This window comes from Haplochromis burtoni, unplaced genomic scaffold (assembly GCF_018398535.1).
Source record: "Haplochromis burtoni strain Fernald_Lab_line unplaced genomic scaffold, NCSU_Asbu1 Contig_96, whole genome shotgun sequence".
Classification (NCBI taxonomy): domain Eukaryota; kingdom Metazoa; phylum Chordata; class Actinopteri; order Cichliformes; family Cichlidae; genus Haplochromis; species Haplochromis burtoni.
This window is the reverse complement of record NW_024582457.1, coordinates 153,625-175,837: the sequence shown is the minus strand read 5'-3', so window position 1 is coordinate 175,837 and position 22,213 is coordinate 153,625. Positions and strand designations below refer to the sequence as shown.

The 22,213-nt window shown below is 42.0% G+C and overlaps 2 protein-coding genes across 2 annotated transcripts in view; one reads left to right on the top strand and one right to left on the bottom strand.

Moving 5' to 3' along the window:
- Positions 1–5,217, bottom strand: part of mocos (molybdenum cofactor sulfurase) — an 8,136-nt gene extending 2,919 nt beyond the window's left edge. The window contains exons 1-11 of the mRNA XM_005927044.2: positions 4,800–5,217; positions 4,628–4,717; positions 4,455–4,521; positions 3,711–4,355; positions 3,531–3,607; positions 3,196–3,395; positions 2,985–3,101; positions 2,508–2,888; positions 2,238–2,400; positions 2,024–2,105; positions 1,497–1,621 (exon numbers count right to left, since the gene is read on the bottom strand). Coding sequence (XP_005927106.1) covers positions 1,497–1,621; positions 2,024–2,105; positions 2,238–2,400; positions 2,508–2,888; positions 2,985–3,101; positions 3,196–3,395; positions 3,531–3,607; positions 3,711–4,355; positions 4,455–4,521; positions 4,628–4,717; positions 4,800–4,911 — 2,059 coding nt within the window. The 5' untranslated portion in view covers positions 4,912–5,217. The remainder of the gene's footprint in view (positions 1–1,496; positions 1,622–2,023; positions 2,106–2,237; positions 2,401–2,507; positions 2,889–2,984; positions 3,102–3,195; positions 3,396–3,530; positions 3,608–3,710; positions 4,356–4,454; positions 4,522–4,627; positions 4,718–4,799) is intronic.
- Positions 5,218–8,900: 3,683 nt separating this feature from the next.
- zgc:110045 (uncharacterized protein LOC664755 homolog) lies at positions 8,901–20,027 on the top strand (the record flags this gene model as incomplete). Its single annotated transcript, XM_014335090.2, is given in 13 exon segments — positions 8,901–8,941; positions 11,823–11,931; positions 12,074–12,097; positions 12,219–12,251; positions 12,359–12,475; positions 12,611–12,742; positions 13,199–13,327; positions 13,964–14,053; positions 14,622–14,663; positions 15,077–15,152; positions 16,029–16,081; positions 18,212–18,381; positions 18,719–20,027. Coding segments are annotated over 12 exon segments (1,305 nt in total). The 3' UTR covers positions 19,080–20,027.
- Positions 20,028–22,213: the final 2,186 nt, after the last annotated feature.

Genomic DNA, 22,213 nt, shown 5'->3' with positions numbered 1-22,213 from the left:
TGTTCTGCAGCTTTTATGTGTATAAATTTGGGCTTTTTAACATTGGAGTCTACAGGTTTTTACTCACTTTTGGAGTAAGCCTCAAGGCCACTCTGGGAACAGCAGCTTTTTTTCCTTATGTGCTTACATCCCTTGGCCTTGTTGCTTAGCTTGGATACAAATAAAAAAGTTCCAAAGATGTGGAGTGTGGGAAATGAAGATGTCAGAAATGTATATTAAACGCCAGGATAATCTGGAGACTCGCAAAAGGCAGATTTCAAAACAAAGAACGATCGGCATCTGCACAGGCGAGGCTGAGATGTCCTAATTTGCTGTAGCTCAAAAGACACAGCAGTACAAGGGCACCGACTTCACATGGCTCCTCTCATCATACTCTTTCAAAGTGGTACGATAAGAAGAACTGTGGTGTCTGGATTTGTGTGCATTCCTCTTCAAGGAGCATAAGTCAGGCCAGTGGTAGCAGCCACAAGTCCATTTGTTCATTACAAAGTGGGAGTGACTCTGAGGTCTGCACAGAGCCTCAAGTTCACCATCTGATGGGGAAATTTAAGTCATGCAGACCCAAGCTGACCGTTGTATACATGCAAAAGTATAAGTAAGTATTTCCTGGTATAATCCTAGCCTTAGATTCTCCCTGGATGCTAAATGTCCAGAGCTTTCAAATCCCTCATCTCCAGTTTGTAGCACAGGCTTGCCATTAAAATCCTGGATCTCCATACTCAGATTAAGTTCACTTTTATGAAGTCATATTAACTATAACAACTGAACTTGATGCACTTTATGCATTTATTTATTGTGTTTTGCTTGCCTTTATATTAACGCTGACATGGGACAGTACTAAAATTTCATTGAACTATTGTACAAAATTTAAGTACACAGTTTTAAGCCACTGAGTTGTGACATTTAACTCATTAATCAGGTATGCACTACTTTTAGATAAGCACTTTAAATATACATATCTTGTGTTTACAATGGAACAGCCAATCAGAAAAACGTTGGCTTAAGGCTGGGAGAGTGAATTAGCTAAAATGGCTTGTGTCAGAGTGGCGCACACAAGCTAGGAATAAGATAAATAAGGATTGTTTTGAACTGTGAGTCATCCAAAGCTACTCCAGTGGAGCCCAAAAAGAAAATATAGAGGATGAAATGAACATATTGGGGCATGTTTTCTGCTCCCTTATTAATAATTTTCACACATTGCAAAGTGCAAAAGGAATCAGGTGTGAATGTTTGCTCAGTAGGTGTGATTTTTTAAAATCAAATCGCATGTTCCAGTCTAAATGAGGGATTCACATCCTTGGCTGAGAATCCCTGGCATACGCAGCATTTTCACAGTCTTTCGGATTACAATCTGACGCTCTTAAGCAGTGTCACAGAAAAAGATGTTGCCAGCATTACTGAATGCAAGGTCACACTGCTCGTGTACTGTATTCCACATAAATCTGGAGTAAACAGAGAAAGGCGAGGCAAAACAGGTGAAACGCTTGTACTGGTACCTTCACTCGGCCTTTTCTTCATTTCGCGGGTGAAATCAGGCCTTTGTTTTATCAGGCGGCACGGCTGTCCAAGGGAGTCTGAAAGCCATGATGCAGCCTCATCCCCACAGTCGACAGTCTCCACCCTTGGGGAAGGAGGAAGATTATATTCAGGAGACCCCCGGGGGAAATCTACAGAGTTTTGATGCTGCTTACTATTTGCTGTGACATCTAATCGGAGAATCACTGGGTGAATGGCTTTTTTTTTTTTAAGCTTGTGACTCGTCATGTGGGGATCTGTCAGAGGAGATTAATATCATCCAATGCTCTATTGTTTGTTTTCCCCTAAAAATGGTAAGCAGCAGGAATTTCATAAGAAGCTGGGAGAGGAGGGCCTTATAATGCCATCCACAAAGAAGGGGGTAGCATAAAGAACGACACAGGTAGGGAGAGCGTTGACACGAGAGAAAAACAAAGAACAAATGACATGTGTCACAATATTTCCTGCAGCTCATGCTTTTCGGATGTCTCAAACGCTGCCAGCTCACCTGTCACCACAAACTTTACTGTGACACACCCTCGTGTGCGAATGATTGTTGTTTTCCAGGGGAACAGAAATGGTATCCATCCCTGTAGGGCGATTGAAGAAAAAGCAAAACAAAAATCCTCGTTGAAGTTTACGGCACAAAAATCGGACTAACTGAAATTTAGACATATATTTTAAAAATGTATTCCCAGTGAGCCGTGGACTGAGTGTCTGACCTGGTGCCTGCAGGAGCAATTTGTTGGAGCGAATGTGGACTTGCGGGCGAATGAGACACAAACGTGGCTCCCTCTTCTGACTCAGGCAAACGCCGTTTTCATTTACCACCATCCAGCCTCTGTCATACAGTAAACCCAGCGGGCCCACCGGCCAGTCGTGGACCTGCATGAAGAGCAGAGTCAAATCAAAACAGGTAGAGTGGAAGAAGGGGGAGGAGAGAAAAAGGTTAGAAAAGAAAGACGAGAGATAAGGCTGGGCTGTTCTCAAACCTCATACGCTCCACAAGATTTGATCGGATAGATGTATATGTTGGTCAGAGTATAAGCCACCCCATGGCTGTTTGAGTCTCTCAGTTGAAATCCCTTCAGTGATGCTTCTGTGGGCTTCTTTTCATCTCCTTTATATACTTCTCCATTAGTAATTTTGATTGAAGGAGATTCATTGGAGTCCTCTGACGCTGCAGCAGCTCTTTTTAACTCCTGTAGCCTCTCTTGGTCTACTCTGACGGGTTTCTCTACGAAGCACTCCGCCACAAAGTTCAGGAACTTTTGACAGTCTTCAAATGTTGACATGTAGCCGAAGGACACTCGAACAGATCCGGTCGGCTGGCCATCCACTATGTCGATGTTGTCTCCACAGACGTGGCCGGCCTTGAAGAGAAAAAGAGAGAGAGAGAGAGACGTTTCATTCTACCTACGCATGCCCTTAACAGACTTTGACAATTTTCTCTTTCTTTCATCTCTCACCTGCAGGTTCCTCTTCACCTGCTGACTGGTGATCCCGAGGAAGGACTGACATGCCCCCGTGTTGCAGAAGCAACCCGTGCGCACGTGAATATTGTACAGGTTGGCCATTCTGTCGACCTGTGAGTGACAGAAATTATTTCACCTCCTTTACATAAACACACAATTATTAGACTGTTATGAAATAGAAGTAAATTCTGTTTTCCACATGCACCTGCGAATAGCCAATTATCTGTCCATTTGAATCCATTAGGTTGAAGTTCAGGACTGCGCCCTGTGTGATTGGACTGTCAAACTGGCCTTCGGTGTATATGTGAGCCACTGGTCTCCCGTTGCCATGGCAAAGACTTGACAGCAGCCTGTAAGTGTATCGTGCCAGGCCGAACGTGTGCTGCTGGATGTTGTGCATGCCCCCTGAAGGGAAAAAGAAATAAATGAAGGTTGAGGGTTGTTGTTTTTAACCTGAGGCAGATTATAAACAACCCGCATACACATCGTGATTTCGCTATTAAACAGATTGAATGAATCGCCATGCTCTGGCAACAGTACCTGTGATTCTGTAAAGAGCTTCAAATGCGTGATTTAAGCCAATGATGTCCAAGAAGGACACAGTGCCATCTTCAAATCTTTATCGGGGAGAGAGAAAACATTGCGTTTTGAATACAGATGCTCACAACAGTGAGTTCTCAGAGACTATCTGGCCTTCGATGGGCTGTAAGAATGTTTTACCTGTCAGAAATATTTGCCGCCTGTACATAATAATCTTCTCCAGAAAGGTAAGCTGCTGCTGTGCCTCCTCCGAAATAAGTCTTTTTTAGTATGTCTGCTGCGTCGTTACGGACAAGAAGCGCCCCCAGACCTGTGGGGAAGCCAAATATCTTGTAGAAAGAGATAGGAATGAAATCAGCAGGGCAGTCCTGTAGGCTTAGAGGCGAACAACTGACATAAGAGGCTGCATCGAGCAACACAAACCAGCGGCCTTGGTGGGCGCACGCTGGGTAAAGGCGTCTCGCCTGGATGCCTTTCACATGGCTAAGGGGATACTTCCTCCCTGAGAAGTTGCTCTGTGCTGGGTAGCAGAAGAGGTGCGGTGTCTGGCAAATAACATCTTCAACTTGAGCTTCATCCTTTGCTCTGTTTTCCAATTCCTGCGGGGAGACGGGCTGGGTAACCACCCCCCGGCTAGAAGTCAGTCCTCTCATGCCAACTACAGAGGTATGGCTGTCAGTGAGGTAGCAGAAGTGACTCCCTGCTTGGCTCTCTGTGTGCGACCTCCAGGGAAAGCTCTCAGCCACTAATTTAAGAGCGGCTGTACAACCAGAAGTGAAAATCACAGAGTACTCCTCAGGGGTGGTGTTAAAATGCTGCAATACCCTGTAAGAAAATGTTTTCACTCATTTATTCCAGCAAAGTACCAACTGAAGGAGTTGCTGGCCCATTATTAAGGCTTTTGAGAGCATGCACAGACTTTACCTGTATCTGACCCGGTCCACCGTGTCATGTGTGAGTCTGCTGCTGGGGTTGTGGCTGTGGGGGTTTCCTATTGGGGGGGAAAACAAAAAGGAGATGCTTTTAAATTTCATGGCTCAAGGAAAAATAACCACATTGCAGTAACACTTGGTGGGATTTTATGTGACTTGTCTCACCGTACAGATTGCTTGTAATGTCCCGGCAGTAGTCCCTAAGCACAGACTCGGGATACAAAGTAGCTGCTGCATGATCCAGGTATGTTATCCCTGTTTACAACAGAGAAGCAACGGTTTACAGCCAGCGGTTCCGTCACTACAGCTGCTGCTCAGGACTGAGCACAATCATTACCTTTAATCCGCGTGAACTCCTGCTCGATCACGTCTCTGAAGTTTTCTCCATAACCGTAGCGCCCCGAGACCTGCTGAAAAGTTTCAAAAGTGCAAAGTTGGTGAAAAGCCATTATGACAATTGTTCCGCCGAACAAAGGTAACACAAAACACAGCGGGACTGCTCCTGCTTCAGATATTTCAAACACAGTCCTTATCACTGCGTAGGTTACTGATCGACTCTGCTAGAGTGTAAAGTCCGGCGGACAGCAGCTGAGCTTTTGTAGTCCTCGTCCATTTGTAGTCCCTGTGCGTAAGACCGGCCGACCCAGCAGATGTTGGTGTTACTTTACCTCGGTGTAATGACTATTTATTTATTTACTGCTAGGAAGACGGAAGACGGAAGAGAGCACCAAAACATGCTGCTCCTTGGACCAATCAAAACTGTTGTAGCTGCACTGTGGTCACGTGGGGGAAAAAAAATAAATCTCAACCTTCGCGTTTGGCCAATTTTTGTAGAAGAGCATCAGATAAACGGTTGGCAATCTTAAAAATGTTTAGCTTAGAGAAAAAAAAGTCCTTAAAAATGTACACTGGTTTTTAATATAGGTTAGTTGAATCTTTTAAGCTTATTGGGAGGCCAGGTATTCTCTGTGAATGTGATTAACGATAAGTGAGAGTCATGCAGTTTTAAGTCTAGCTACCTTAAAAAATGTTGTTTTATATTGTGTAATTTTATGTGTTTTTACTGTAAAACAGATGGTGCTGTGGGATATAAAACCAAAAGTTGGGACACAGTATATTTCCTTACATCAACATTTCTTATTTATCAGATGAAATATATATTTTTAACGCATTCCAAAGGGGGCGCTGGCTGTAGAAATACATGCATTATGCACGTACATATGTTTCTGGCAGCTGATGAGAGATCTGCACTGACACATAATCTATAGCTGTCATTTTCATATATGGGGCATCCATCAGATTTTTGAGTGCGTTGTGTCAGCCCAGCAGACATGAAAGGTTCACAGGTGCTAAGCACATATATACATTTAAATAATATCATGAGCATGAACTGTGTATTCATCTTGTACAGGCATTTAAATTCCTTCCAAGACATCTGAAATCACTGCTTTGAGTAACAAGCATGAGAAATTGCTTCTCAGTACCTCTTACATATCATCTGACTCCTAGCCTCGCTGGCTAACAGGGTGCACAAACGAGGGCATTAATCAGAAGTGACTGATTAAAAATATTGATTAGTTCACAATAATACTGTGTGATGATTAAGATGTGCTAGCTATAGAGCTAGAAAGCCACAGAAAATCATGCAAGGGCAGTGTGTATATTTTATCCTTTATCTAGTTTTTCCCATTTGGGTAACCACTACATGTACTCTGCTTTCATTAACTGTAACTGATTACACCAGCAGGTCTAAGTAATCACTTCACTGTAATCCAATTACATCTAATCCCTGACTTTTTAATCTAGTTGACAGACAAGGTACATGAAGGAGAAGAAATTAGTCACAAGTGATTGGCATGAAATGCCAGATCATCTCATGGTCTCTGAAAGGATAGAAATAGCTGTCACATGCTATGCCCTTGAATGCTTTGATGCTCCTCTTGTGCTTCTGATTCTACTTGCAGTTTGGACACAAAGAGACACCCTGTTGAGCCTGTTTTGTTATAACTGGATAAACCTTTGCTTACTTTTACTGCTTAACCTCTAACCTTGTCTTAACTCTGAAATAAAGGCCTCCTAAAAAGTGAAGCGAGTCAAATCAAGTCAGTATTGAGACTTATAAAGACAGCCTTCCTTCTTCTGTTCTCACGAGGTAAAATCTTTTAATCATAGAAGTGCAACTTGGAGGCTGAATTGAAATCATAGCTGAGAAGTGAATGTCTGCTTACACGTCTGATAGACGGCCATGAGACTCGCAGCAGCCATCATTGTCTCCGTGCAATGCACTGAATAGTAATTAAATATGCCACTTATGCTTCACTGATTCATTTCCTTCACAAATTTGGGTCTCAGCTGAATACATTTTTTCTGTACAGAAGGGCTGTATTGTATCCAGTATGGCCTCATTACAAGGGCAGAAGGGCTTGTTGTGGGGGAGGGCAGAGGCCGTATGAAGGGGGGTGGGCAAAGCCCCCCACGAAGACATTGTGCTTAACATCACTAAATACCTCAAACGCCACATTGTCCTTTCCACCCCTCAATTAGTCAAGTTCCTTGTAAGAAAGCACAGATTTCTTACAAGGAGATTTATTTTTAGAGAAAATCCTGCCCTGTGCTGGCAGGAAGCTCTCAGAAAATCTAATGAAAAACACAGCAGTCATGCAGAGCCGTTAGACACGAACCAACATCGGTTAACAAAGCTTCTCTTCACCATCTCACTGTGCTTTTTTGATGACTGCAAAAGGCTAGACCTTCCTGGGTCTTTTTGTTGTGGTGTAACTGTAGCTGGTTCTATCTTTGCTGGACACTGTCCAGCCGGAGAGCCTCTTTGCCCTGCCCTTAGGCCTCTTCAGCTAGTGGAACTCCATGCGGAGGAACGCCTCTTTGGTGACTGTGACAGGGAGAATTAGGCAAGAGATGCGGGTTCACTTGCCCTGCGTAGGGGCTTATCTTGGGCTAAGCTGAGGGACTAATAGCAAAGCCAGCCTCCGCTCCAGCCGGTCTGAGGGCACAGGGAGCCATCTGTCCACTCTGTGGATAACTGACAACAAAGGGTCATACGTTGAGCACGGACTACAAACTAAAGCGCCATTCTTTTTGAATACCAGAAATAAGAGCACGGAACCAGTATTTTGTATATAAGGTCAGTACTTTAAACCACTCATTCTTGATGCATTACGGGCCTCGCACTGGGCTTCAAATGCAAGCTGGTGATTGTTCACTGAAGAGAATTTGTTGGGAACATTGTTGCATACTACAGTAACCTTGGGGTTTAGCCAGAAAGAAAGCTGAAGTTGTTGGTTGTGGACTTTTAATGGAAGCTGAGTAATGAGAGGCTTTGTTTTAATGCACTACTCCTGACTCCCATTAGGTTGAGATAATTTGAGCTGCTTGTTTTTCCTGTACTCTGTGCTGTGCTGTAAATGCATTTTGTTGCACCGTTCCCCTAAGAGATAGTTTGGGCTTGAATTAATTAACACATTAAGCCAGACATGTGATGAATCTCCAATACTGGAGGCTTTGTGTTGATGGAGGAATGCCACACTGAGAGGACTCACACTTATATACTGATATGTGGTGGCTCACAAAATAGCTATAAATAGCCATTGCTCGAGATTTTTAAGAAGCGAATGCTGTTGCCTTGTTGTGATAAGCGAGATAAGTAATTTGAAACATTGTCTTTTAAGAGCATTGCTCCTAAACTGGAGAACAATTGCAAGTAATAATCTCCTGAAATGCTGTAATTTTATCAGTACTGTTTCAATTTCAAAATGTTCTATCATTCTTCGTCATAGCCTCCAAATTTGAATATATTTTCATACGAAATCCTTCAAGTAATCCACTTAGACATTGTTCTCCATTTCCCCCGAGGGATAATACCCTGTTTTTATTGTCTGAAGCACACTTCTGGCTGCCTGTTCCCGGAGCTGAGTTCCTGTAGATTATCTGTTTTATCATGTATACTCTGTGGGTGCTGTTGTGCACCAGCGTTTTGTTCGGGAAGTCTTGAGTGGGTGCCTGCATGCTAGAGGTGACAGAAATAGGTCAAAAGGGTCTTAGCATTAGCTAAACAAATCCCGGCCTATAGGATTAGACAGAGATGTTTCGCTTTATTCGATGTATTCACAGGAACTTTATAATGATGCACAGAGGAGAGAATAGCTGTGCTTCTTGTTAGCAGAAAGACACCCTCCACTTATTCAAGATATTGGTTGGATTAAGGCCTTTAGCCCAGTCTGGTATTATCAACACTGGAATGTGCTAGAACAATACCATATTGTAAGCTTCTTGCTGCTGCTGGGAAACCCCGTTTTTGTTTGCTTGTCATCACACTGATATTACCAACATTTTAACTGGATACCTCCTGAATGAATTTTGTTGTTAGTGCTAGCATGTCTTAATCAAACCCACACAATCACGCTGTTCTTCTTTTTTCTAGGTGTGGAATGGCGGCACAGAGTACTGTATTTATTGGTTTGTGTGAGTATAAAAGCTGGGATCTATGGGAAGGTCATAAAAATGACACTTTTTGTGAAACACTTGGCATTGAAGGGTTATCCATCTGTACATATGTATGAGGCTACAGCCTGTTAGCTTAGCCTGTTTCAGTCCAAAGGTCACTAAATCCTTGACTGGGTTCAACAGCTCCTGGAGAGCTTCACTGTTTGCCTGCCAACTGGCTGAACCAGTGAAGGAGGCAGGCAGATAAACCATAGTGTATTGTTTTTGTGATTCATTCTGTTATTGATTAAACAAAGATGCAGAATTGTGTCTTCATGCTAAACTAAGCTGACTGGCTAGAACCCTACTTCATAAAGACAAAGGAATAGTGTCAATCTTCTCATCCTAGGGGCGTAATTTCCACGGGGGTTAGGGGGGTTATGGCCCCCGATAATCAGACCCTACCAATATAACCCCCCTAATAAAATTATGAATTATTTTGCATAAATAGGCCGTTAATGTCTTTACTCATTTCAAGTATTACCAGCAAAATAGTTGCACATTTAAACATCTGGGAATTTACTCAGATTTATTTATTTATTTAGACAGAGATCTTGACCCCCCGATGTTCAGCACAATGTTACGCCAATGTCTCATCCAACTCTTTATTAAAAAGTTAACAGGTGTACAATACTAAACAAAAGTCCTGATTAACCCCTCATTTCTGTATATTTTTTATATCAAAATGGAAAACGGATGCAGTGACTTAGTTAAACAATACATGGAAATACAGTAGACGAAGCAAACCTGACCACCTTTATTTTTCAACACAGCCTGAACTCTTTTAGACAAGCTTTCTTGTAATTTTTCTAAGTAGTCTTCAGCAATACTTCTCCTCCATTCAAAGCTCTTATTTAGATGTTGGCTGGCTTTTGTTCTTTTCTCTGTCGAGATGATCCCACAGTATCAGTGACGTTGATGACCAGGCTATAGGGAGACCAATACATGACTGATAGTGTTCCATTGTGCTTTTACTGCATTGGCAGTGTTTTTTTGGATCAATGTCATGCTGAAAAATGATATTGCTGCCCATCTGACGCATGGTGGGTGGAAATCTGACATCTCCAACACCACTGGCTAAAAAATACAGCCCCAAACAATGACAGCGCACCCACTATGTTTTACAGATGGCTGTAGACACTCACTGTTGTACCTCTGTCTGTGATGTACGTCTTCCTCATTTCATAAGACCTGATACTTTTGACTTTTTGTATAGTTCTTAAGTAATTCAGCCTCAGCCTTTTCTCCCTGTTTACTTTCCTTAAGAATGGCTTCTTCACAGCCACCTGTCCACTAAAAACATTTTTTTGACAAAGTCTTTTTATGATATTTTGGTATATGTGTATTATATTTTATGTTTCCTCATACATAACAACATACAATATGGAGTATATGAATGAAAATAAGAGAACAACTAAAACTAGCTTTTAAGTGAGAAGCAGCCAGTATTTAAAACACCTTCAGAAATCCTGGAGAACTATTGGTCAAACTCAATAAGTAAAGTCTGGCTCCTTGGATGCAAAATATACAGAAATGAGAGATGGTTGTCATTAGGCATACTGTTAAAACGTTAGAGTAGGATTGACTTTAACTGCAGATTAACTGGGAGCACTTCATGCATGCTCGCCAACAGCAAGCCACTATAGCCAGTATATTCCTGCTTTTTCTGACATGACCAAGATTTCAGCTAAAGCAAATCTATCATTTGCAAAAAGGTTTTAGATAATGTCTCACATGTGAGTGATTACTAAGTTAGTCCACAATCACATCAATCTCCTGTTAAATTACTTTTTTTTCTCCATTTAGATTATCTTGTTTATTAGCTACAAACTCTCCATTGTGCCCAGCATTTAAAGTAAATAGAAAAATCACTTCTCAGCAGAACCATGATGATCTAATGAACACTGCGACCTTGGCGCTTTATAGAGTTGAAGTCGTCTCTCTGTCTGTTACGGTGCAATAAGCTGGCCGTCCTTCACTGCATCGAGACATTCTTTATTTGTTCTACAAATACAAAGAATTGGATACGCGGCCACAGCAGAGTCGACATTGCGTGGTGTCAGTGTGATATTAAGAGACACGTCTCTCTCTCTGTCTCTTTCTCACACAAACAGACACACACATCAATTGATCCTCAGGCCTCCCCAGCACAAGTAGCTTCCTTTATATCTTATCTTCTCCAAGAGAGTCACACAACTTGTATTTAGCCGGAACTAAAGACACAGTCCCATGTGAAGATTGCACGCAGCGATAGGCTTATCTTCCCCCGCTCACAACTACATGATCAGAAGACAAGCAACAATGGTCCATGACTCTTCAGAGAGCATCATTTAAGTTAAAAATCCCCCAAAAGGGTACGTGGCTCCGTAAAGCAACATAAAAGTGAGTGTTCCATCTTTGGAGAATTTTCCACTTACTCAACGTTTATCCTCGTTAAGGTAATAATCCATAACAATTTCAGATGGAGGTCTACTTCATCTGTGCCACAGATGGATTCCACAGTGGTAATGCAGCTTACACGCACTTCATGAAAGCTTTTAACATTTATTTTGCCAGAAAGGTCTTTCCAGCTGAATCTTGTTGAGGAAAAGAAATGATGCATATTTCAGGCCGCTCTGGGAATTTAGCTGTAAACAGAAGAACAGGGTAGTTAGCACGAGTAGTGAGGATTACCCAAAAATCACAGGTTTGCTGGAAATTCAGAATAAAAAGATAAAAAGCAGCAGTACCCGATGGAGGCCTGAATGAGACCCTGTACATAAATAGTCAAATGTTACAGCGGTAATGTTCACTTCAGCCTGCATGCATTCAGTTTACATGTTATTTCCTGAACTACCTGACTATTTCTCGATCCTTGCAGAGTGTTTTACTTTACATCTGGGAAAACGAGAATGTCTGACAAGGAAGAAATGGCTTCAGATGGGAGTTTGAACGTTACACTGACGCTGAGGCTGCTGATGCACGGAAAGGTAATGGACATTTGTAAATAGTTCAAATCATTCAGTGCATTTTTGTTGTAATAGCCTAACGGTCTCGTAATAGCTTTTAAAATGTTTACATCCTGCTGAAAAACTGTTGAGAGAAGTCCCGCTGTTATCTTTTCATCCACAGGAAGTTGGCAGCATAATTGGGAAGGTAGATTTATTTTACAATCCATCACCATTTATTGATTTTTTGGCTGTTTTATTTCTGTTTGTCTTGTTATATTCCTCTTATAAATCCAATCGAACCGACTTGTTTTCCTGCCTGATTTCAGAAAGGAGAAACAGTCAAGAAAATGAGGGAGGAGGTGAGTGTTTGCTTTGACATCTGTAATGTGAAAGGGCGTATAATTTCACGTTGTCAGGCAGATCGAATCAAATCACAGCTGGAATAACCGCGGGGCTTTGCTTCCAGAGTGGCGCTCGCATCAACATATCAGAGGGCTCGTCCCCTGAGAGGATAGTCACCATCACAGGACCTACAGAGGGCATCTTTAGAGCCTTTTCCATGATTGCGCAAAAGTTTGAAGAGGTATGCCCAAAAGCATGAAACCTTTTCTCCAGTCTTGCATCACAACACGCACACACACAAAAAGACTTGTCAAATAACGCTGATGTTCCGTACAGTCGACACTGAAAAACAACATATTTTGGAAATCTCCCTCAGGATATTACCGCAGCAATGACAAACAGCAACGTGACAAGCAAGCCACCTGTGACACTTCGCCTGGTTTTCCCGGGGAGCCAGTGTGGCTCACTGATTGGCAAAGGAGGCTCAAAGATCAAAGAAATCCGAGAGGTATGAGTCGTTTTCTTTCTTTTTTTTCATTTTGCAGCAGGAAGTTGTTTTTTTTGCACCCAAACAAGCACAGAAAACAGTCTCCCTGGCACTCTGACACCCTGAGTATCAAACACTCAAGTCAAAATCTTCTTGTTTTTCTCTGCCTTAAACTACATGAAGCTATGTGTATGTTTTCTGGAGGGGTGGCGGGGAGGGGGGTGGGTGAAAATCCCATTGATTATGCCTGTGAGGATGAGCAGGGCCTGAATACTCATTCCGAATGGACAATATTTGTGTGCGCCTCTTCAAATATTGGAGCGCACATTGCTATTTGGCTTGCAGCTGCTCCCTGCATGTCAAAATGTGTTCAGGATAATTTGTGGGGTGCTCGAAACGGCATTTCAATCTGGGTGATGGCGTGCTCTTTTCAGCAATAAATAGCCTTTGTATTTTCTGTTGTCTGGTGATGTTAAGACCACAGGCGCTCAGGTTCAGGTGGCAGGAGACATGCTGCCGGACTCCACAGAGAGGGCTGTCACAATCTCCGGCACTCCACAGGCCATCACTCAGTGTGTAAGACACATCTGCTCTGTGATGCTGGAGGTAAGCGCTGTCAGCCAGCAGATGATCTTCACGTTCAGCGGCTCTATTTAGAAGTCAAGTATGTCACATTTATTTAGAGAGCAGAGGAAGGTAGTAAATTCAGGATGTCTTCAAAGCTAAAGCCCAGATAATTTATATTGATAGTTCTTAACCTTGTCTGTCTGATATACCCAGACGTGTATTATATAACAAACATATAAAACTGGATATTGATGCAGTACTTTTCCCATATCGTTAAAATGTCAGCGTTTAAATTACCACTGTACTGTCAAAGCCTCTTCACGTTTTTAGACCCCGTTTTAAACTTTTCTCACACTGCCCATCGCAGCACATGCTCTTAATGTATTCTGAGGAGCTTTGAGTTTGGATTTTGGGTTTAGTATCCACTTGACCTCTTTCTATTTTGATCAAAAACTTGCCAATTCCCTATTTTCAGCTGTGCTCCCAGTTGTATCGCAGTTTTCTTTGGTCCGATCTTTTATGTTACTTTCTCTGCAGATGAATGGGATATAAAAAGATTCAGGCAGTGCTATAAAGGAGGATATAAAACGCATCAATGCCAGTGAGAGTTCTTTTTCTCAGCTGCGCCAGTGTATAAATTTTCTCCCTTTTTGGTTTGCACGACTGTGTCTCCAGTCTCCACCGAAAGGCGCAACTATTCCCTACCGTCCCAAGGTCGTACCTGCTGGAACCCATGCAGTATTAGCACCACAGCACTCTGCACAAGTAAGTAGCCATAGGGGAGTTGTTTAGCTCTGAATTTAGCTTATTTAAAGACACGCAGCAGTTGAGTGGACTTATTATTTTGTGTGATTTCAAAATTTCACTGATCATCAGGGGGTGTTTCTATTACTAAACGGGCAAAACAGTGTAAATATATACAACCATTGATCATATTTACATGCATTTAGCCGAAAATTTAGGAATAACTTGCTTTTACATGAATAATTCACATGTTTACATGTTGTGTCTAAGGCTGATGTTTTCCACGAGCTGCCCAGGCGCTGTCCTGAATTTGGCAGAGTCTGCTTTGACCTATCAGACATCTGTTTATGTTATTGGATTTCCAGCTAATGGTCGGAGAAGAGGGGGGGGGGGAAAGGCAGATGACATTTAGATGAAATTCCGTCAGATCTATAAACATTAGAGCCATGGAAAAGGGGAAAGGAATGGATTTTCACTGCACTGACTTTCCTCTTGATGCTCTGTGACAAATTCATTTTTCAAGTAGCACGTTATAACATGTCTGCACCACCCGATTACATAACCGTATCTCATCTGTTCTTCCTTCCAGGCCTTTGCAATTCCAGGGCAGTATGCTTTTGCACATCAAGATGTAAGTATGTTCATTTGAGTGACTGACATCAGTCCTAATGACCTACTCCTGCCCACTCCTTCCAAGCCACCGATACGCCCTCTGTGTACCCTACTTTGCGAAGATCAAATTTCAGTAACCCTGATCTGTTGACTTTACTAACACTAACCCACGGTAGCAGCATGCACTGATTGAAATGGAAATGAAGATTTGCAGAGTTCATGATCACTTGTAGCTTTGTAGCATGAGATGTGACTGTATTTTCAGATGACTGCTATGAGAAGTCAGCATGCTTTCTGAGGAAAATGAATCTCTTGATACTGACACCATGTGTGATGTTTGTGAACTTCAGATTGGCTCTGTTTTGTAGTTGTCAGCTCCTCTGAAATAATCCAGTTTGATTGGTTAGCTCTAACTTCCTTCCTACCCTGCAGTTGACCAAGCTTCACCAGTTGGCTATGCAGCATATCCCCCTCCCTTCCCTTGGGCAGAGCAACCCTACCTTCCCTGGTACGTACCCACGGCTCCCCAGGGAAGTCCATCTATCCCTCTCTCATCACTCCTCTTCGACTCACACCATCAAAACACTGCTGTCACTTCAGTGAGGATCAAGGATTTCTTTGAGAGTAGACGGTGGCTTTGCGGTGATGTGCGCGCATCTGCATTTCATTGATTTTCACAAGAAAATAAGATGAAAAACAAAACAAGAATAATCAACACAATTGTAGGTTTTTAAGGTTAAGCCACCCAGCTTTCTTTTTTTTTTACCTTGAAAGTTAGTCACTGAAATATTTATCACTGAAAAGAATATGCGACAGACTGAAGCAGACAGAATGATATATAAGCTAAAAAAGGAAAAAAACAGCAGCTTTCTCTGACAGGGAAATGTGAAAAATGTCAAAAATATTTACAGTTTAGTAAATATTTAACAATTTCTCACCATTTCTCCCATCAAACCCAAATTTCAGCCCCATTTGCCCAGTTTCCCTCTCCAAAGAAAAACCAAACAAAAACAAATCCTAAGTTTTTGACCCCATCCTCCACCTTTTGCAACATTTCTCCTCCAAATCTAACACTGTCTTGGCCAGACCATCCCTGACCTCAACCACCCCACGTACTCATATATTCCGTCACAACTAACTCAGCACAATACATTACAATATTTTGATTAAATAGCAAGTATTGGTGTGGTAGTCATAGTCAAGCAGCATGCATGTATTATGTATTGTCTTTTTAGAATGATTATTTTGCCCTATGCTATTTTCTGCTTCTTAATTTAGCAGTGTAACAGTGATAACCTAGACAAAGTAGGGCAACTTGTCGTGCTATGAAAGTGGAAGCCATTAGTGCCAAACTGTTGGTAGCGCTCCTTGTCCTACTTTGCAGGATTGGATGCATCTGCCCCCACAAGTTCACAAGAGCTGGCAATACCTAATGATGTAAGTGTTACATTGTTTGTGTTCTCCCGGCACTAAAACCTGAACTGATAATCTCCATGCATTTGGCTTCATTAAAACTTTCTAGGAGGACAGCTTTAATGAGGAATTGTTTGGACACAAATGTTTCACCTACTTAGCTGCGGAAATTAAATAGTCCTTGCTTTTGGCTGACATAGATTATTGCAAAAGGAATCCACAACAGATTTATTGAAAAGATGTCTGTGGACGGCTGTTAGAGGACTGTTAACTGTGCTGCTTCAGACACAGACAGTCCTGGTTTCATCTGTACTGAATCATGTCAGAACTTGATGTTGTAGGAAACATCTTTTTGGTAAATGCACTTTTTTTGCTGAGACTTGGATGAGTGAGACTGACTCTCAGGTGTGTAAACATAAAAACAAAGCCAGCAGGCTGTTAGCTAAGCTTACCATGGAGGCAGGGAAAGGGGGAGAAATACCCAGCTTTGGTCTGTCAATTCTGAATTTTAATGTTGTATCTTGTTAGTTTAATAATGACTGAACCAAACTGTAAAATCAACAAGTTGTAATATTTAATGGGTGTCTATTTCTTGGGCAAAAGAAGTGTTTTTCTTGAGCATTGAGGGAAAATAATGAAGACTCCAGGAAGTCACTGTACCATCCAGTTTCTTACGTATCCAGTTCAGAGTTGCAGAGATCCGCAGCTTATCCTGTCATAGGACGAGAGGCAGGGTACACCATGGACACATCACCAGACAACCATTCACAGCCAATTTAGAATCTCCAATTAACCAAAACCCACACGTGTTTTTAGACTATGGGAGGAAGCAGGAGTACCCCAAGAGAACCCACACAAGTGCAGGGAGAACGTAAAAACTCTAAACAGAGAGGCCCAGCCCTGATATGAACTCAGGACCTTTTTACCATGAAGCAAGAGTGCTAACAAAAGTAGCACTACGCTGTCCAAACAAGCAACATAATTAACAAGAACCACCCTGAGAGCACAAACCTCCGTCAAGGCATCTCATTTTCTTACTTTTAATGGACTTCTACTGTATTTTATGCAGGAAGTTAGTAGCGCAGTTAAAATAACACATTTTGGGGTCAAAAGGCAGATCTAAAATGTAAAAGGTCAGAGGTCAGTTATCACTTTGACCTTCAGATCAATCTTTTAACCTTGAAGAAGAGGTCAGAGGTCAAAATCTTTTTTTTTTTTTTTTACATACCATACTTGTAAGAATCACAATTTTTGAGTCAAAAGGCATTTTTTCCAATTTTTGACCAATAAATCATTAAGTTGACCTTGAAGACCCTGGTAGGTCTAAGCCAAATTTTAATGGATTGTTAACATGACCTCGCTCTGCTCCCCTGCAAAGTTTTATCAGAATTCATTCAAACCTTTTTTGAGCTAATGTGTTTACAGAAAGAATGACACAAACGCTTCCAAAAACATAACCTCCTCGGCGGAGGTAATTACTGAGCTTTGGAGGTGGATTTTGCTGACTTTACACTGTAGGAATATTAAGGTGTCAGAGTTTCACTGCACTACTTAGTGACCAAAATAATTCACAATGTTATTGCTGCGTTTACAGAAGAGTATAATGAAGTCACTCAGAGTAGATAGACAAGCTATCTACTTCTTTTTTCTATTACATAGCAGGTGGGACCCAGTGATAAGGTGCAACAGCCACTTATTCTCTTTGCACTGTCTCCCAGATAATTACGGCTGCTGCTGAATTATTTACCTTAAGCATATTAACATGTTATCATATAATTTTTTTAAAATAATTTCTTGTTTATCATCAACACTACTACTTCTACTGCAGAGCCAAGATAGATGCTCCTTCTGTTTCTAATATATCATCCTGCCTTCTCATTTAACTCAGACAAGAAATAAACATATTTGCCAAAATACCAATCAGTTTGCAAAAAATAAAAGCCAGTGCTTTAGTGGTGATAAATTATGTATCATCTGTTTTATCTGATGGGCATATTGGACCGTAGATATGCTTTCTGTTGTCACAATAATAAAGAGAAATGTGGTTTCCCTCTACAGAAAACGGCCACGGTGGTTGCTCCCAGGTTCTTTTGTAAACTCTAATTTCTGCATTCCTGTTTTGTTATTCGCATGTTTCTGATCTCCAACTCCCAGTTCATTGGCTGCATAATTGGAAGACAGGGTAGCAAGATCAATGAGATTCGCCAGGTCTCTGGAGCTCACATCAAAATTGCCAGCGCCACTGATGGCTCAGCCATGCGCCAAGTCACGATCACAGGTTCACCAGCCAGCATCAGTGTGGCCCAGTACCTCATCAATGCCAGGTAAGACATTACGCAGGACAGCCACGTCCAGCAGGGCATCACTCGCAGCCTGATGATAAGACAGCCAAACACTGAGCTATTATATTGGGACAGAGATATTGTGCTCAGGGTGAGGCTGGATTTGTTCCAACTCACTGCTCCGTTCTCTTGACTGCATTCAAATCCTTATTGTCTCTGCTTTTTAACACATTCCTTCTTTGATTCTTTTGTTTTCTCCTTTCTCACCTCCCTTATCCTTTGTCTCTCCCCCCATCCTCTCCCCGTTTTTCTTTCTCCATTTTTCTCCTCTTAACCCTTCACCGTCTCCAACTACCCCTCCAATCGTCACGGCCTGCAGCTTAGAGATGGCTAAATACACAATGCAGGCCGCTTCCTCTGCGACCCCAGTTGACCTGAACATGAGCTTCTCACAGTCTGCTTCCACTGCCTCCACTTCTGCAACCTCTATGGCCGTCCTGGCGGCCACCACCCCAGCCCCCACCACAATTAACGTCCACTCTCCCTCCACCTTACCAGCCATCCAAAACCCACACTACGCCGTCCCCGTTTCCAGCCTGCTTGGCATGAAAACGCTCCCCGTGCTGGCCGTCCACCCAGCAGCCGCTTCCAGCCTAACGCAGGGTTTATCCCCTTACACCGCAAAAATGCCAATCTCCGGCGTCAAAAAGTCAGAGCGGCAGAAGTTTGCTCCTTATTGACACCTGCTTTTGAGCCCAGGCATCGTAGCTGACTGATAGGACCTAATTAAAAAGGATGGCAAGTATATAGGCCTAAAATCGGCTTACACCAGTGTGTAAGTTTTCCCCGTGTAACATTTGTTCCCCATAAATCAGAATGACATTAGACAGAGGCAGAAAGGCTGGCAGTATCAAAACATGTTCTCGTTAATTAAATGAGGCAGTAGAGGTGCATATTAAGTCAGTATTATCTCATGGACATGTATAACAATTAATGTGGGTAACTCAGGCTTGTATTCATAAAAAAGCTATTTTTCAAATGGGTTTGTGTTCCAGAGCTTTATACGAAGACTTATCCCGATGCAATTATTGACTTAGTTTTCTGTCTGTGTGACTAGTTTTTCCTAGAAAATGTCAACTAGCAATAAAAGACGTGGTGCTTTTGTTGGCAGCAGGCTGTTAAACTTTTGGTTTTTCACTGTAGAAGTTAAGTGTTTTTTTTTTTGTTTTTTTTTAACAAGGATTGTTCCACTCTTCTGTCATATTCCCCTCCCTCTCTTTCACTATAGGCTCTCATCAGTGCTAACAGGCTTGGGTGTTCTGTAGTAGCGTTACACTGTTGCAGTTCTGATGGGATTATCTTAAAGCCACATTGGATTCTAGTGGATTTCACCCTACACAGTAATCATGTAAAGCAGGGACTGGCCTGACTAACTCTCGCTCGCTCGTACCGTGCACCGGCTTGTTTCTTGTTTATTCTCCAGCCTCGGCGAGTGGGGGAAGGCTTCGACTTGTTTCATCCGAAACGGGGTGCTGATCAGTTATTTAAATAAATGTTTTATTCATGTGTTCCTGGTGTGGCACCCCCCACCCCACCCCACCCCACCCCACCGCCACCCACCAAAAAATACCAGAATGCAGATTTATTATGTTTGTTGATGAAATGACTTTGAAATAAATGGGACTTTTTACGAATGCAGATTGGTTGCTTTTGTTCTAATTTTGTCGGTGGAGAAAGAATTCCATGTTTTTGCTGATTTCTCTGAGTCATAAATATAAACCTGGACACTTGAGGATTTCTCCCTTGTTTACTCGTGGCTTTAAGCCATAATTGTATATACCACACATACCCACTTAGCCGAAATTATGGATAATATCTCAGAGTGCTGAAGCTATTTTGTTGAATATACACTGTTTAGGATTTGTGTTTTTTATTCCCTTTGTAGAAATGAGGGATTCTGAAGCCTTCTGGTGTGATTCAGTTTTCTACACTTGGAAACAAACCTCATAAACAAAGTGATATTAATAAGGTCGTAAGATCAACTTTTATTCTTTATTTTTATCCCCCAAACACTGAATTTGCTTCCACAGATTGTACGTGTAAAACATTCAAAAGCTGAAATATAGAAAAAATAGAGGGAGTCCATTAGCAGGACACAGCCACATAGAGACTAGCAGGAGTGCGAAGACAACTCTGCACAAACTACTCCATAGTATTAAGGATGCAGTTTGTTTGTGGCAGAGGGCATTCAGCTCCTGCCCAAACAAACTTTTCTACCTGCACTCTCCTGAAAGAAAACAGAAGCGAAGCTGAACCTCACAGTAAATATTCAACACATGCTGTGGCAAAATTCTCATGGGTGCAAAAAAAAAAGAACAAGTTAACCTCCAGTCGTCCGCTCAACCGTGCTGCTAGTGGGCAGGTGGGGGTACAGTGCAGTCACTCTTTGTTTCTCCGTGTCCCTGCCGGCTTGTCCCTCTTTACCCTCGCCCCTTGGCGAATCTGACTTTGCTCCCTTTTCAGCGTAAAAACCCAGGAGGAGGAGGAGGGGAGCACTTCTGTTCCGCCTGATCCGTAGCAAGCCACGAGGGCCATTTCCACAGCAGGGCTCCAAATGCTGAAGTGGAGATAATCAATAGTTAATGGGGGCAGAAATGTAATGACAGTGAAGGATGACATTTCAACCTGGGGGAAGGTGTATGTGCACTGAACGCTGCTGCATGTATGTTGATGTGTGCCCAGGGCAGTTATGAGTTCACAGCCAGCTTCTAATGTTATATTAATGATTTCCTTTTTCAACTTGACACAGGCAGGAGTGAGCGGGCCATTGCTGGAGCTTGCTTCCATAATGCAGTTTTGGGAAAAAAAAGCTATTTAGAGGTAAATAAGAAAATAAATAATTTTTTAAAGGTGTACAGGCTGTCGCTCAGGCCCTGATGAAAAACGGCTGCAATACTTTGCAGACTTGCATGTCTGTGGTGCAGATTGGGATTTCTTTTTTTAAACTTCCATCACACACAATAAGTCTGTATGCTAGACTTTTTATTATGAAGCTTCACATTCATAATCCTTAACGTGAGGCTTTATTCCAGCGTATAAGCAGTAAATATGCAACCAATAGTCTGCTATTATAAATAATATCCCTTAGATTTATATTTCAGAAGCTTTGCTTTATCTTAAAGTTTGTTTGTTTGTTTTATCCATATAAGGAATACTTTTTTAGAGACCTGAACAGCATATAGTCTGCTGCTGTTGTTTTACCAACTGCATTTCTAGGATAATTTCTTTGTGTGCTCAGGTAGTGCTACCAGTGATGGAGAAGGTAAAAGTACCAAAACGGCTTCATAAAAGGGAACAGAAATCCTACAAATTCACTTTCAAAGTAAAATTAAAAGAGTGGCTTCAATAATCTGAAGTCTAAATGTGCATCCAGCTACTATATAGGTAGACTGTATGTGCATTTACATATAATGTAGCTGGGCAAAGTGGAGTGAATGTGGAAGAACATCAGTTATGGCTGCATCAGGTCAAACTGTCACTCTGCTCAGCTTTGTTCTGTGCCCACATAGTTGCTAAGCTAATGGCATTTCCTTTCTAACAGCACCAGCTAAGATAATACACCTGCTGGATATTGTGCTGTGAACAGGTTATCATGGTGGTGTTAGATTTTTTTTTTCTCAGCTGCTGTGCCCAGGAATTTATCTTTTACTCACAGCTGTCAGGTAAATGCAATGAAGTATGAAGCATGCTATCTCCTTGGACTGCAAGAAAAAAAAGTTTTAGGCATGAAAATGAAAATAAAACTAAGCTGAAAATAGGCTAAAACTGACAGCGTGGCGACTTATTGGCGACTTTGTGCTGCTAGTCATTTAAA